This window comes from Eucyclogobius newberryi, unplaced genomic scaffold (assembly GCF_026437365.1).
Source record: "Eucyclogobius newberryi isolate DKJ021-1_F unplaced genomic scaffold, fEucNew1.0.hap1 SCAF_14, whole genome shotgun sequence".
NCBI classification, from domain to species: domain Eukaryota; kingdom Metazoa; phylum Chordata; class Actinopteri; order Gobiiformes; family Gobiidae; genus Eucyclogobius; species Eucyclogobius newberryi.
Window position 1 is genome coordinate 6,118,803 of NW_027315768.1, and position 15,547 is coordinate 6,134,349.

At 41.9% G+C, this 15,547-nt stretch overlaps 1 protein-coding gene across 2 annotated transcripts in view; it reads left to right on the forward strand.

Moving 5' to 3' along the window:
- snx4 (sorting nexin 4) overlaps nucleotides 1-11,997 on the forward strand; it is a 20,262-nt gene extending 8,265 nt beyond the window's left edge. Inside the window, exons 3-14 of one of the 2 annotated variants that reach the window (XM_072444227.1) lie at nucleotides 1,090-1,232; nucleotides 1,929-2,074; nucleotides 4,856-4,903; nucleotides 4,984-5,039; nucleotides 5,120-5,192; nucleotides 6,210-6,271; nucleotides 6,347-6,412; nucleotides 6,487-6,576; nucleotides 7,363-7,462; nucleotides 7,777-7,922; nucleotides 8,760-8,874; nucleotides 11,543-11,983. In XM_072444227.1, the coding sequence (XP_072300328.1) occupies nucleotides 1,090-1,232; nucleotides 1,929-2,074; nucleotides 4,856-4,903; nucleotides 4,984-5,039; nucleotides 5,120-5,192; nucleotides 6,210-6,271; nucleotides 6,347-6,412; nucleotides 6,487-6,576; nucleotides 7,363-7,462; nucleotides 7,777-7,922; nucleotides 8,760-8,874; nucleotides 11,543-11,590 (1,093 nt within the window). In that variant the 3' untranslated portion in view covers nucleotides 11,591-11,983. Of the gene's footprint in view, nucleotides 1-1,089; nucleotides 1,233-1,928; nucleotides 2,075-4,855; nucleotides 4,904-4,983; nucleotides 5,040-5,119; nucleotides 5,193-6,209; nucleotides 6,272-6,346; nucleotides 6,413-6,486; nucleotides 6,577-7,362; nucleotides 7,463-7,776; nucleotides 7,923-8,759; nucleotides 8,875-11,542 lie in introns of both variants that reach the window. The other variant, XM_072444226.1, reaches the window with a different exon arrangement.
- Nucleotides 11,998-15,547: the final 3,550 nt, after the last annotated feature.

Below are 15,547 nucleotides of genomic sequence, written 5' to 3' on the forward strand. Positions count from 1 at the left end.
TAAACGCAGAACTGTAAATGGTCTATCAGCCAAAGGAAGTGACTCTGACTGAGCCAAATGGTTTCCCATCGGAACAGAACACACAGACTTCACGCGTTTACAGGCACGCACACACTGGTGATTTACCCAACAAAAGGGGTCATTTCACTCATGTCGTAAATGTAAAAAGAGCCATAGCCCTGTGAAAATGTTCTTTTAGAAACTTCACAGTTACCAAATGTAAAGTGAAATTATTGCAAAGCACATTGTGATTTTGTCAAAGTCGCATTTGAAAGTGAGTCGTCTTCCTTCCTCAAACTCTCCAAAGTGCTCAGAGGATGAAAGCCGTTTCGCCGCTCCAGATGCATCACACGAGTGCTTAGAAACTCCTTTGAACTATAAACTAGGTTTGGTCAAACGTCATATTATCAAAAACCTTTTTAATAATCATTCATTTTCTACCGCCTGTTCCCTTTCGGGGTCGCGGGTGACTGGAGCCTATCCCAGTGACTTTGGGCCTTAGGCGGGGTACACCCTGGACAGTGGCCAACTCGTCGCAGGGACAACAGAGACATAGACATTACAGACAATTATTCACGCTCACATTCATTCACTAGGGCCAATTTAGAGTTGCCAATTTTACCTAACACATGCATGTCTTTGGACGGTGGGAGGAAGCCGGAGAACCTGGAGAGAACCCACGGTAACACGGAGGACATGCAGACTCCACCCAGAGATCATGTGATGTTGGTCTGGTCCGGGAAATGAACCCATGATCTCCTTCTTAGGAGGCAAGAGCGCTAACCGCCTTTGCCACCATTTTTGATAATCAATTATTTATATTTAATACAAACATATATTTATTATTATAAATAATAATAACGGTAATTTTAAAATGTTTTTGACACAAATTCAATGTCGGCGGTATCTATCAAATATCCTCATGGTATCTGTGATCGGCCTAAAATATCCTGATTTGAGGGGCTCTAATTATGAAAACCCTTTCCCCCTTTTAGTCGACCACTTGATGCACAGAGCGTGTCTTTAGTGGACTACAGTCCTAAATGCCAGTAGAAACATTGTCTCTCATGTGTCCTTGTTGTGGTTCAGGCCTGCAGACTCGGACTCCGAGGCAGGCACTCCGGTCCCTGACATGCTGTGGAGACGCTACAGTGAGTTTGAGCTGCTGCGCACCTACCTGCTGGTCACCTACCCTTTTGTCATCGTCCCTCCTCTGCCAGAGAAAAGGGCAAGTGATGCTATTACGTATTGTACCTGTACTGGTCCACTGTTTTCAGTTATAATTGTACATCCTGACAGATTGTCCCGTGTTTTTTGTGCATGAAAAATGATAGATTTTGTTCATTTAAAATCTTTAAATGGAAACACAAAACAAAAAACAGAATTGGATACAAAGAGTGAAAAAACTAAAAATAATTGGAGCAGTCCAAAGAAAGGTAGTCAGGCATGTGTGCTCCTATGTACCTGTCTCGTTTGTCCCAATGTCCGACAAGTCTGTCTATTTTCAAATTCACAGAACGTCTTCTCAATTTGATCATTATCCAGTGTATTTTCAGTCCAGTCCTTAGTCGTCAGCTCTGTCCTTGTCATCCATTTTCTTGTTATTGCTTTTCGCTGCAGCCAAAAGTACATTGCATGGGTATCCATCTATTGTTTCCATTGTTGGAGATTTACATGAGAGGCCCGTGGTTCTAAAGTCAGATGGACTGTTGGTATTGAAGACAGACTGCAGACTGTCCAGTATTTATGAACATTAGAGCAGTCCCAAAACATGAGCTACTGATGAGCTACTTTGTAGCTCGGTAGTTTCAATTGTAGCTTTAGAATCAACTAGTTTCTGATTTTTTTATATTTTTGACCATCCTGAGAAGCACATTTGAGATGTGACTTGTACTAACTCAATGTTGTCATTTGTGTGTTGCAGGCAGAGTTTGTGTGGCACAAGCTGTCTGCAGATAACCTGGATCCTGACTTTGTGGAGCGGCGCAGAGTGGGGCTGGAGAACTTCCTGTTACGAGTGGCATCACATCCTCTTCTGTCCAATGACAAGATCTTCTTCCTCTTCCTGACTGATGTGAGAACACAATCGACACAATAACTCCATGGTACTAGGAAGTGGAAACTTTTTGTACCTTTTTTATCTTATCTACATTATTTAGAACAAAAGCTACATTTGTAACTAGAATTAGAAACCTAACCAGATCTTTGTCGCTTGGAATGTTGAGTGCACATCTCGCCTCCAGAACAGGCTTTATTACATCTCACTTCAGAGCTCCTTGGAACGCTTCTTCTAACTGCAGAGTACGTCTCCATGCTCAGGATAGACAAAGCTCTGCTTCTGGTGCTACTGACATGTGTTCTTAATAATAAAAGTCAAAATCATACCTGAATTATACTATTTAATCATGAGGTTGATCCTGCAATTCACAAAAGAGTTGTGTAGTAAGTTTGTGGCTGTGAGACATGGCTAAAGCGTCAGTATATAGGCTATACAGGAAACTACTCCTGGTTTACTGTTTTTTCAGGATTCATTTCACTTCTCTGCATCTGTGTCACATGGTCCAGTTACTTATGTCAGATGAATTATGCATTATGAAAGTTGTGTCTTGACGTGAGTGTCCTGCGTAGGGATGCGTACCGCTACGACGGACCGGATCCGGACTTGTAAAAACGTTTCGGTTCAGGTCCAAAAAAACCGAAACCCCGGTGATTCGGTTCTGGACTAAAAATCTACCACTCACATTCTATATCCTTTACGTTCTAGAATCTAAACCATCCTAAACCTTCCATGGATCGCGAAATTCGCGCTGGAAAAGACGTAAACACTGACATCGCTGTCAATGGCCCGGAGCATCAGCGACGCACGCGTCATCCGCGCGGCAGAAGTTGAAGCCGGTGAAATGAATTTAAAGACGCGAGAGACCGAACATTCGGGAAGATCACTGACTTTATTGAACCGCTTTAAGCCGCCGCGTGCGTCGCCGCTTGTGCCGCTCCGTGAGTTAGTTTAACGCTTGTTAAAGGAGCGGGTGGTGCTTTGGTTTGGGTGTAAATATTGTAACTTCTCGCTCAGGTCAGTAATGCTGGTTTAGTGCTCACAAGTTGTCACTTTATTTCTTGAACAGAGTTGGTTACTGTTGACCGTAACCATGGCGATGGAACAGGAACATCAAAAACTACCTGGTCTCCTGAGCCCGCTCTTAGCCCCGCCCCAGAGACCGCACGCACGCGCACTAGAGACTAGGGTCGCTACAATATGAATGAAATAACTGTATTATGTTGTGATGTAGCATTTATTTAGGTGGTTAATGTGCAATATACATATTTATACATCTAAGTAAATACTAAGTCAAAGTAATATTGTTAAATTGCTGGATTCATTAATTGGAGCTTATATTTTGTAATAGTATTTGTATTCTACAGTTGTTAAATATGGTCTTGTGTTTAATGCTGCTAATATGATGTATTGTGTGTAGTGTAAAATATTTTACACTACATTTACATGACTTTGATGCCAATGGATCTGCAAAATTAAAGAGTGGAAATGTATCTAAAGGCATTAAACTTCAAGCGTGGGGAACAGCCCAGTCAAACCACTAACACACTTGACAAACATAGTATCAGCTGAAACAGCTGCCCCAATACCAATACTCAACTTGCTCTTGTTCCAAAGTTGTTCCTCAAGTAAAACACATGAATGTGTGTTAACTGTTTAGCAGCTAGCTAGTAGCTTTTGATTTGTAAGTTGTAACTTCTGTTAATAAACAGTGAATAAACCAGATAAATTGAGTTTATTTCACTCTGCAGTTAAGCCTTGTGTTTGATAGTCGTCCTTGTTCATGTGTCTTCAACTTAATTTAGTGAAGTAGCTTGTGTTATGCTGTTATAACATTATGCAAAAATGGCATGAGTTCAGCCGGACTCATTAGGTCCGAACCTGAACCTAAACCTCTGGATTCGAATCCGGACTTGAACCTGAACGTGGGTTTAGGTCTGCATCCCTAGTCCTGCGTCAATAAAAAGGAAACAGCTGATGCTAAAGTGTGCTAGTTTTGTCGTGCTTAGCATCAGTGGAAATATGGTGGTTTATCATAAGGTCAAGTCAGTATTTGGTGATAAATGATTATTTTCTGTTAATATCTGCTTTCTACCATCTTGTTTTCACCAGTCTGCTCTTGTCCAATCATCTCACTCAAAAGCGTCCCTGGAGACCGTACCCAGACCACTTTGAAAGCGAGACCTCTCATGGTCTTTGCATCACTTAAATAGGCTGGTGCGGTTCACTTAAGACAGTGGAGACACTTTCCAATCATACCAATCTGCTCCAAGTGAAGCAGTCTGAATGTGGCTATTGATTAACTCTTAAATGAGTTCTGTTTCACAGTGTGACCACTTTAGTCAGTTATATTATGTTGGTAGAATAAGGCTGCAGGTGTTTTTATTTATTAAGTTAACAGCATTATAATGCATAAAAAACACACACATTTAGAATACATATACTTGCAAATGAAGCCAAGTCCTATTAGTCTGCTGCTGGATCAAAGCCAGCCCTTGATTGTGATTTAGGTTTTCAAATTAAGATCCAGTTCACTGTGCACTTTTTAAACATGCTCAGGAGCAATAAATGGGACATATTTAGCTGAGTTTTGAACAGTCTTACAGCAGTTATGGAAAAGATTTAGAAACTTGCAGGGTACTTTCTATTCCCTAAATATCTGTAGCCTTTACCATTTGATCATTGCGTAAATTCAAATTGCAGTGTCAATTCTATTACGACATATTCCATAGCCCTTAAATGGAGTTTCCTAATTTCTCTCTGGATTTTGTTTAACTGACTGTAATTTGTGTTGTTCAGGAGAAAGGGTGGAGAGACGCTGTTCAGGAGACTGGCTTTCAGGACAAGGTACACAAAATACACACAGACAAACTGGTCCATAATCCTTTTACACTTTTCAAATGTGTGTCATTTGTTTGATTCCACAGGTGGACTCCAGACTGAAGTCACTGAGCGCGTCATTCAGAGTCAAAAACCCAGACAAGTATGTTCACGGGCGCTCTATTGGAATGTTTCATTACATTAGCGTTGAGCCGTTTCACTAATGGCAAAACCACTGTACAGGCGTTTCACAGCGCTAAAGCAGTACAGTGACGAGCTGAACACGGTCATCTCTCAGCTGCTGCGAGTGCGAGCGGTGAGTACTCCAGCGTTTCAAGACATTCTCACTTTTATATCTCGTTACATGTTACATTTTCTACCTTCTACATTCAAACCAAATGCAAACCATGACGTTACATGCTACTACGTTTTGTTCACCTAAACCTACTGTGTAATGATACTTTCCCCTTAAAGGGATGATTGTGCTTTTCTAATGATTACATTGTTTGGTAGGACTTGTGGTAAACTCAGTCAAGTGGTCAAGTTTTTGAATAAAAGTAGAAAAATAAAATGTTTGAAATGACAGAAAGTGGATCCCTCTAAAGCCGGGTGTCCACTGCAAACGTTTGTATGTGACAAATTATTTATGATCTTAAATTTTGCCTCATGGCTCAAAATCATAGTATTTTGATAATGGATGGTATTTTGATAGTAGATTCTAAAGTGTGCTAGCTTTGTCTTGCTAAGCATGTCAACATACTCAACATATAAGTTAGCATCAGTGGAAATATGGTGGTTTATCACAAGATCAAGTCAGTATTTGGTGAGAAATTATTATTTTCTGTTAATATCTGCTTTCTGCTCTTGTCCAATCATCTCACTCAAAAGCGTCCCTGGAGACGTACCCAGACCACTTTGAAAGCGAGACCTCTCATGGTCTTTGCATCACTTAAATAGGCTGGTGCGGTTCACTTAAGACAGTGGAGACACTTTCCAATCATACCAATCTGCTCCAAAGTGAAGCAGTCCAAAAAATGTGGCTATTGATTAACTCTTAAATGAGTTCTGTTTCACAGTGTGACTCTGTGATTGTTAAACCACTTTATATTATGTCGGTAGAATTGGGCTGCAGGTGTTTTTATTTATCATCCATAGTAGTCATTATCTGGACTATACATATTCTAAAGTGCATACAAAAAGATATTTTATAACAAAGAACAATATAACAAAAACAAATTATACTAAAATGTCAAAAAGAATAAACTATGTCCGTCACCATATTTCATTAAAAACACACACGGACTAGTCAACTGCCACACCTTTGTTTCCTCAGAGAGTAGCAGATCGTTTGTACGGAGTCTACAAGGTCCATGGGAATTATGGCCGTATTTTCAGGTACTTCTTGGTCTTTCTAAACTCTTACCCTCCAAGTACTAAAGTATGAACAGTTTTGAGTGTGTCCCTCGGCAGTGAATGGAGCGCCATCGAGAAGGAGATGGGAGACGGTCTGCAGAGTGCTGGACATCACATGGACACGTGCGTGACCGTCCCCTGTGCAGGAGTAAAACCACACGCGAGTGTAAAGTCATGACTCCTGTTTGTGTGTGTAGATTTTCTGCCTCAATAGATGACATTCTAGAGGAGGAGGAGCACTATGCCGACCAGCTCAAAGAGTATTTATATTACACTGACTCTATGAGGTGAGTGCATTGCTAATGTTGTTTCATTTTGAGTTTTTTTTGGGGGGAATTTCTACTTTACTTTTGCTTTCCTCACACCACTACTGCAATAGTAATAAAGCAGAACGTCAGGAACAGATGAGAGATGGACACGGGGCTAGAAATATTCAAAAGGTCATTTATTTAATATAAAGCATATTTACAAAACAGCCATCAGTGCTGTACAAAATACATTATGGCACAATAATGGTAAAAATATACATAGATAAAATAAATCAAATAATAAACATAATAATTAAAAAAAAAAATGTTCATCTCATCTTGAGTTAAAAGTCAATGTAAATTGACATTTTTGAGCTTAACCATGTTCTAACATAGTCCCTCATCACAAACACACCTGGAGTAGCAATTAGCTTCATTCACACTAGTTTGATTAATCCTGGTTTGAAATTCCTCTCCTTCTGAATGTCAAAAACACTATTCTGAGTGAGGAAAAAGAGCAAGAGTAATTCCCGTGTACAGTGTTTACATGATGCAAGAATCGGTAATAACTGCAAGCCATGATTGGCTTAGCCATTAGCTGGAGCCATATGGTCTGGGGCCTCTTCATTTATACGGTCTATGACACTAAACTATATGTGATGGAACCAATTTTAATAGCAATTTTTAGCAAAAGAAGAATAGTGCAAGATTATTTTACACAACGATGCAATGACTTATGGCATTTGAACATACAAGTAGAAAAATAATTTGAGTAACATAAAGTGAATTGAAGTTATAGAAGGTTTGCGCTTGTGTGTTTATCAGGTCCGTGTGTCGTAAACATGAGCTGCTCCAGTATGAGCTGGAGATGGCCGCTCAGGACCTGACCTACAAGAAACAGCAGAGAGAGGAGCTGGCCACAGGGGTGAGTGAGGCATATGCTCCATATTCCTGATCAGAAATATTCACGCACTTCCCTGTGGCCTTTGTGTGTCAGGCAAAGGTTTCAGTGCAGTTTAACAGGAAACTCGTCTTTTAACTTTTTATATTAGATTTTTTCTAATTCTCTGTGGCAAAAATGAACTTGACCGTCACTGTTGAGCGCCGTTTCCTCTGCACAATAATAAAACACTCTCATCGGACATATTTGACTCTAAATCCTACACTTGGGAGTGTCTGCGTATGTTCCTAAGTAAAGGCCCAGTCTTTGACCGGAGCGTGTGCTTGTGTTCCTTGCAGACGGTGCGTGTCTTCTCCCTCAAAGGCATGACCTCTAAGCTGTTTGGGCAGGAGAGCCAGGAGCAGAGGGAGCAGAGGCTGGCTGTGCTGGAGCAGGGCATCCAGGAGGGAGAGGAGCAGCTCAAGGAGAAGAACCACGAGTGCCAGTCAGTTCACCAGGGTTCACATTATTCTTCTCATTATTTGGGTTAATGATGTCATGAAGGTATTGAAGAAATCTTATGGTGGTAACTATTCGAAGTTTTAAAAGTGACAATCTTTTACGTTTGTTTCGTGAATCCTGGAAAGTTATGTGTGGTTTTCATTACATACATAATATTAAGTTAATTAACACAAAAGCACAAGAGCAAGTTTATAGGACGAGCACAATACAAATGTACAGAAGGTGTACTTTTAAAATGTATACTAAAACTTGATCTAATAAATCTGATAATATACTACTGATGAAATGTGAAAATGAACGTTTTGCAGAAGGAAAAAAGCTCTTTCATATAGAGTTTATTTCTCTTTATTACCAGTCCTAAGTAAGTCTTTGTTAGTGTGACTTGTGCCTGTGACGCACTTTGGGATCCTGGTGTTGTAAATGTGCTGTAGAAATTTGACATTGAGGTTGATCATAGATGAGTTGCAGGTCCAGTCAAGCTCACAAGGGGGAGCTATAGCGCTGCAATGCCTGAGCCAAACACTCCCTTTTCCACTAGATCTGGACATGCAGTAAGGCATATTCAAAGTCTTGTCACAATAATGAATATATTATCTTATTGTTCAAGCACAGAGTGATAAACTATGCTCCATACTTTTATCTGCACTTGTTGTTTCTCTTTTCTTTGGTGAACATTCAATCTGCAATTATTTAACTCTGTGCAGTAACATACAATAGTTGGAATATGAATGTTTATCATAATATTATCGCTCCATGGTTTGTACGGTGGCGTGAGCAGGGAAACATGATGGTTTAGCTCTGTGTCTCTGTCTCTGCTCAGGGAGTTTGTCCAGTCGGCATGGAACGACATCGAGCGCTTCAAGGAGCAGAAAGACCGGGATTTACGTGAAGCCCTCGTCAGCTACGCCATAATGCAGATCAGCATGTGCAAAAAGGTATTAACGAGGGTATATACATCCCCAAGGGACTTACTGGAAACATGTACTGAGGAGTAATTGTATCTAAAGGCAATGATATGGAAAATAAGACTTTTGAAAATAATTACACACTTATTTAAATCCCAGTGTAAAGCATGATTAATCAGCTTTGAGGGAAGCGCCTAAAACAAAGAACAGCCACTTTTCCACTCAAGGAAGCCTGAGGGCCAACACAACTGGTCTGAGGGCCACATTTGGCCCCAGACTATTGTTTGTAATCTCCTGGATTAGAGTGATAATTGTATTTGAAATGTCGTTAATTGCTTTCATTGCTTTTAAATAAGTGTATGAAGCAGGCATGTCCAAACTATGTCCTGGGGCCAAATGTCCAAATGTAGATCATCCACATCCGGGGCCCATACAGTGGCTCTGGTGTGACTCGCACATATTATTTGCACAGACAAATGATGTAGATGAACACGTGTGTCAGTTAAAACCACAATGATGCTGTAGCGCCAATGACGATGCAATTATACAACAGAGCGTTGAACTGGAGCTCATTTGGAGCGATGCACCTCAGAGTCAGTCACAGAGCTGTGGGCCGGGCCTCGCACCACTGCTGAGCCCTCTCTTCGCTCGCTCACGTGTGCAACTGTGTCAGACCTGCAACCAACTGCAGTACATTATATAAAAACCTATAACATGATTAAACCCCAGAGCTCGTCCTGCATGAGAGCGGACTGAACCATCCTCTCACACGGGGGTCAGAGCCTGCAGTTTAGCTGTAAGTCAGGGCTGTGCTGTAAGAGCAGAGGAGAGAGAGGCACTGGACCGGGCTGGACAACACTAGACTAATGAGAGGTCAGAGATGTTCTGATGGCTCTGCAAAGCAGGCGCCACTGAAAAGTTCAGAGGACGGTACAAGCAGCTGCTGCTGCTGTCTGTGTGATCCTGCAGCACCATCAGCACCATCTGCACCATCTGCACCATCAGCACCATCAGAGGTTTGGAGCAGCAGAGATGTGGTGTTGTAACAGAAAAGCATCTGACACAACCATTTCACACAGCTTCTGTCTACAATACCTTTCTGCATTCATTTTCACATGTACTGACGCACCTGGAGCTTCACCTGGAGCTTCACCTGGAGCTTCTCTTGGAGCTTCTCTTGGAGTTTCACTTGGAGCTTCATTTGGAGCTTCACTTGGAGCTTCATTTGGAGCTTCACTTGGAGCTTCATTTGGAGCTTCACTTGGAGCTTCACTTGGAGCTTCACTTGGAGCTTCACTTGGAGCTTCACCTGGTGCTTCACTTGGAGCTTCACTTGGAGCTTCACTTGGAGCTTCACTTGGAGCTTCACTTGGAGCTTCACCTGGTGCTTCACTTGGAGCTTCACTTGGAGCTTCACTTGGAGCTTCACTTGGAGCTTCACTTGGAGCTGCACTTGGAGCTTCACTTGGAGCTGCACTTGGAGCTTCACTTGGAGCTTCACTTGGAGCTGCACTTGGAGCTGCACTTGGAGCTGCACTTGGAGCTGCACTTGGAGCTGCACTTGGAGCTTCACTTGGAGCTTCACTTGGAGCTTCACTTGGAGCTGCACTTGGAGCTGCACTTGGAGCTGCACTTGGAGCTGCACTTGGAGCTTCACTTGGAGCTGCACTTGGAGCTTCACTTGGAGCTGCACTTGGAGCTTCACTTGGAGCTTCACTTGGAGCTTCACTTGGAGCTTCACTTGGAGCTTCACTTGGAGCTGCACTTGGAGCTTCACTTGGAGCTTCACTTGGAGCTTCACTTGGAGCTGCACTTGGAGCTTCACTTGGAGCTGCACTTGGAGCTTCACTTGGAGCTTCACTTGGAGCTTCACTTGGAGCTGCACTTGGAGCTTCACTTGGAGCTTCACTTGGAGCTTCACTTGGAGCTGCACTTGGAGCTTCACTTGGAGCTTCACTTGGAGCTTCACTTGGAGCTTCACTTGGAGCTTCACTTGGAGCTTCACTTGGAGCTTCACTTGGAGCTGCACTTGGAGCTTCACTTGGAGCTGCACTTGGAGCTTCACTTGGAGCTTCACTTGGAGCTTCACTTGGAGCTGCACTTGGAGCTTCACTTGGAGCTTCACTTGGAGCTGCACTTGGAGCTTCACTTGGAGCTGCACTTGGAGCTTCACTTGGAGCTGCACTTGGAGCTTCACTTGGAGCTGCACTTGGAACTGCACTTGGAGCTTCACTTGGAGCTTCACTTGGAGCTTCACTTGGAGCTTCACTTGGAGCTGCACTTGGAGCTGCACTTGGAGCTGCACTTGGAGCTTCACTTGGAGCTTCACTTGGAGCTGCACTTGGAGCTTCACTTGGAGCTGCACTTGGAGCTTCACTTGGAGCTTCACTTGGAGCTTCACTTGGAGCTGCACTTGGAGCTGCACTTGGAGCTTCACTTGGAGCTGCACTTGGAGCTTCACTTGGAGCTTCACTTGGAGCTTCACTTGGAGCTTCACTTGGAGCTTCACTTGGAGCTGCACTTGGAGCTTCACTTGGAGCTGCACTTGGAGCTTCACTTGGAGCTGCACTTGGAGCTTCACTTGGAGCTTCACTTGGAGCTTCACTTGGAGCTTCACTTGGAGCCCTCAGACCTCCGTCTTCTTTCTCCAAAAGCCTGGCGTTACCAACAAAGCTCATTGTGTATCTTGTGTTCTCAGGGAATCCAGGTGTGGTCCAATGCCAAGGAGTGCTTCAACAAAATGTGAGGCGCTCTTCAGCTTCGGTTTACTCTCTGCCAAGCCAAACTGTAGCCCTGCACGCCCCCACCTCGGACTCAGAAAAAGGAATGAGAATTGGACTTCCAGAACCACAGAGTTTGTACAAAACGGTGTACATTTAGATGTGAAGGCATGGGATAACTCCATAACAGGATTCTCTTCAAACAAGGGAAATATTCAACTCTTCACAGGCACTATTTCAGAAAATGATTGGGAACTGTTAGTGTTAAAGTGCAGGCCGGATCTCCTGTCTGCTCCTCTTCTCTCACGTCTTAATAACCTCTCATACCAGCGGCAGGCTGCCTGCCCCAAGGTCACCTACGACTCTCAACTCCAGCACACAGCACAATATAAGAACGGCCTTTATACATTTAAAGGATCAATCCAACATTACGGTTTGAGTTGATCTTATCAATTCTGACTGTTTTTAAGGGGAACTAGATTGGACTAAATCTGCTTTCATCGGATAAAGATGTATATTAAATATAATTTGATAAATCTGAAAAGTTGCACCTTAAGTATTCGAGTATCACATACTAAAATCTATTTAAAAGAATTCACACAAAGAAAGAATACTTGAACACATTTCTTTGTAAAACACAGTTTTTACGTTTGGATTAATTGTAACCTGAATGTGAATTCAGCACGGAAAAGGGCGTGTCTATCGTTTCCCAATGCGCTGATCCTGGTTTAGTCCTGCTGTAGTCCTGGTTTAGTCCTGGTTTAGCCCTGCTTTAGTACTGGTTTAGGCCTACTTTAGTACTGGTTTAGTCCTGCTTTAGTCCTTCTTTAGCCCTGGTTTAGTCCTGCTTTAGCCCTGCTTTAGCCCTGGTTTAGTCTCGGTTTAGTCCTGCTTTAGCCCTGGTTTAGCCCTGGTTTAGTCCTGCTTTAGCCCTGCTTTAGCCCTGGTTTAGTCTCGGTTTAGTCCTGCTTTAGCCCTGGTTTAGCCCTGGTTTAGTCCTGGTTTAGTCCTGCTTTAGCCCTGCTTTAGCCCTGGTTTAGTCTCGGTTTAGTCCTGCTTTAGCCCTGGTTTAGCCCTGGTTTAGTCCTGCTTTAGCCCTGCTTTAGCCCTGCTTTAGCCCTGGTTTAGTCCTGGTTTAGCCCTGGTTTAGTCCTGCTTTAGACCTGCTTTAGCCCTGCTTTAGCCCTGGTTTAGCCCTGGTTTAGTCCTGGTTTAGCCCTGCTTTAGCCCTGGTTTAGCCCTGGTTTAGCCCTGCTTTAGTCCTGGTTTAGTCCTGGTTTAGCCCTGCTTTAGCCCTGCTTTAGTCCTGCTTTAGCCCTGCTTTAGCCCTGGTTTAGCCCTGCTTTAGCCCTGGTTTAGCCCTGGTTTAGTCCTGGTTTAGCCCTGGTTTAGTCCTGCTTTAGCCCTGCTTTAGCCCTGCTTTAGCCCTGCTTTAGCCCTGGTTTAGTCCATGTATCACTGCTGGAGAAGAGTCAGTCTTGGTCCGGTCACTGCTGATTGGTTGTGGACCAAACACATGTCACACAACTTGTGTCGTTCATATTTGTGGATCCAAAGCTGCACAGTAACGTCTTCGTCTGCCTTAAGACTGTACTAAGTGTATTTACATATGAACTTGTTTTTTTCATTGAAGGGCTACGTCATCTTTGAAGCGAGCTGTCTATGTGATATTGGCTGAAAATGTCAGATTTGTAAATGTTTTGTTTATTTTAATCTTGCTCTTGGAACCCAAAACCCGCCTCGTCAGTGCTATTGTGCTTTAATACCATTCAATAATCACTTTCTCTGCACATTTTTCTACTTGAATTTGTACTTATGTGGTGAATTTGCCAAACGTGACGGTGCAGATCCAGTGGAAACTGTTGGTACTGCATTTAAAGTGTAAAACCGGGTTAAGAGAAAGTGTAATCCGTAATGATTCTGAGACATTTAATGTTCACTTTTGTGCGGTTTGCCAAAGTAACCAAGAACATACTAGAAATATAACCATGCATCGTTTATTAATCAAAGAGTTTCCACCAAACAGATATTTTTATTTTTTTTAATGCATTGTTTGAGCTTGCCTTGTTTTTCACCGTTGCACAGTTGATTTTGTCCTAATGACTTTATTATGTTTTATGTTAAATGTTTAACATGAATTGTTCATCATTTTTGCCAAACACTAATAAATGTATATCTTGTTTAAGATGACGTTTTCTTTACATTAATATAAGAAGGGTATTTCAAGCATTGGCCTGATGTGATATGAACGATAATAACACTTTGTTCTATTTAAAGTTTATGTAAAACAAATGACAGATAATGAGCATTGCACGTTCTAATTAGTCAAACATTAGATATTGTATATATTTCCTAGTTTTCTTGTTAAGTTTTACATTTTTAGTTCCTGACAGTTCATAGACAGCAGGTAATTCCATAATTGTTACCTAGCAACCACACTGTAAACAATGGCCAAAAATCATCACATTTAGCAGCTAACAGAAATGATTTTATATTTTTAAGTTAACAAAATAATACATTAAAACCTGATTTTGTCAGTTTGTGCAATTTCAATGACAAAATGATGTGATACATTATTTAAGTAAACCACAGAAGACCTGTCGACCTGCAGCGTCACATTCAGCTCATCTTATGTTAAAGAGACATTCTGTAGAATATAGTGTTGAACAATAATATAAGTGAATCCTCATTTTACAGTTTCTTCATTGTAAACCACAATATTGATCTAAAACAGCTTAGTAATAGAAACAGGTCCAACAACTTCCTGTTCAAAACTGCAGAACTGATAAGCCCCGCCTCTTCAGAGTGACAGTTCACTGTAACAAGCAGCAGATTGTCAGTTACATGTTTTTTTGCTTTAGCTTTTGAAAAGTGGCTATGTTACCTTTTGAACTTGTCACTCTTAATTATTCTTATAATCACCACTAAGTACAGGGATGTGGGCGGGGATAGGGGGGAGGTGAAAAGCACTTGAGCCTCAGTTGAAGGACAAAACAGGATTAACTCAAACATGCAGGAATCAATCAAAATACAACTTTGAGTAAACTAATGATGCGGAAACACTTGAAACAAGGTCAAAAACGCATTTAAGTCGATTTTGTGTGTCTCCTTTAAACCAGCTGAAGCCCTTTGTATTGAACATGTTTGGAGGAGTAACACGACAGAGTTACCAGAGACATTATGACATCATCCTGTATTTCTTAAAAATGGCAGCGTCTGTGAGTTGGAACAGTTCAGATTGTGATTTGACGTGCTTCTGATCTGCAGTGCTGTAGAATATGCTCCGTGACACGTGAACTTCACATCACTCCACATCACTCCACATCAGCTGAGCACATTATGTACTCTCATAAAACACGCTTCACTCGCTTTGGGTTGAATCATTTAGTGTCTTCCTTTCACAACAGTCAGGTGAATAAACAACAGGAACAGTACAAAACAAATGCCTTTCCTGTCGCATTAGAGGGGCTTTAGACTTGGTTTGGGTCCAGTTTAGTCCTGGTTTAGTCCTAGCTTAGAGCAAATCTTGGGGTTCCCAGTCTGGTTTATGTCAATATATCAGAAGTGATGATTTAGACCTGGGTTGGACCTGGTTTCATCCTGATTTAGTCCTGGTTTAGAAGGGTGTTGCCAGTCTGCAATGGCCAGTATCTATTAGAGGTGTTTTAGACCCGGTTTAGTCCTGGTTTAGACCTTTAGTCCTTGTTCACGCACATTTTTTTTCAATTTAGAGACAAATCTATCAATGTTTTTGTCCTTATTTGTTAAATCATTATTTAGTCCTACATTATCCATGGTTTGGTTTAATCTAAGACCAGGTTTGCTCTCATTTTAGACCACCATGTTTAGTCCTATAATGTAAACTTGATATAGTTTAGATTGGGGGCTACTCAGGAGGCCAAATATTATCTTAGGCGGTACTTGGTGTGAAAAGCTTGAGAACTGAACTCCTGCTTTAGACCTAGTTTAGATCTAGTTTAGAC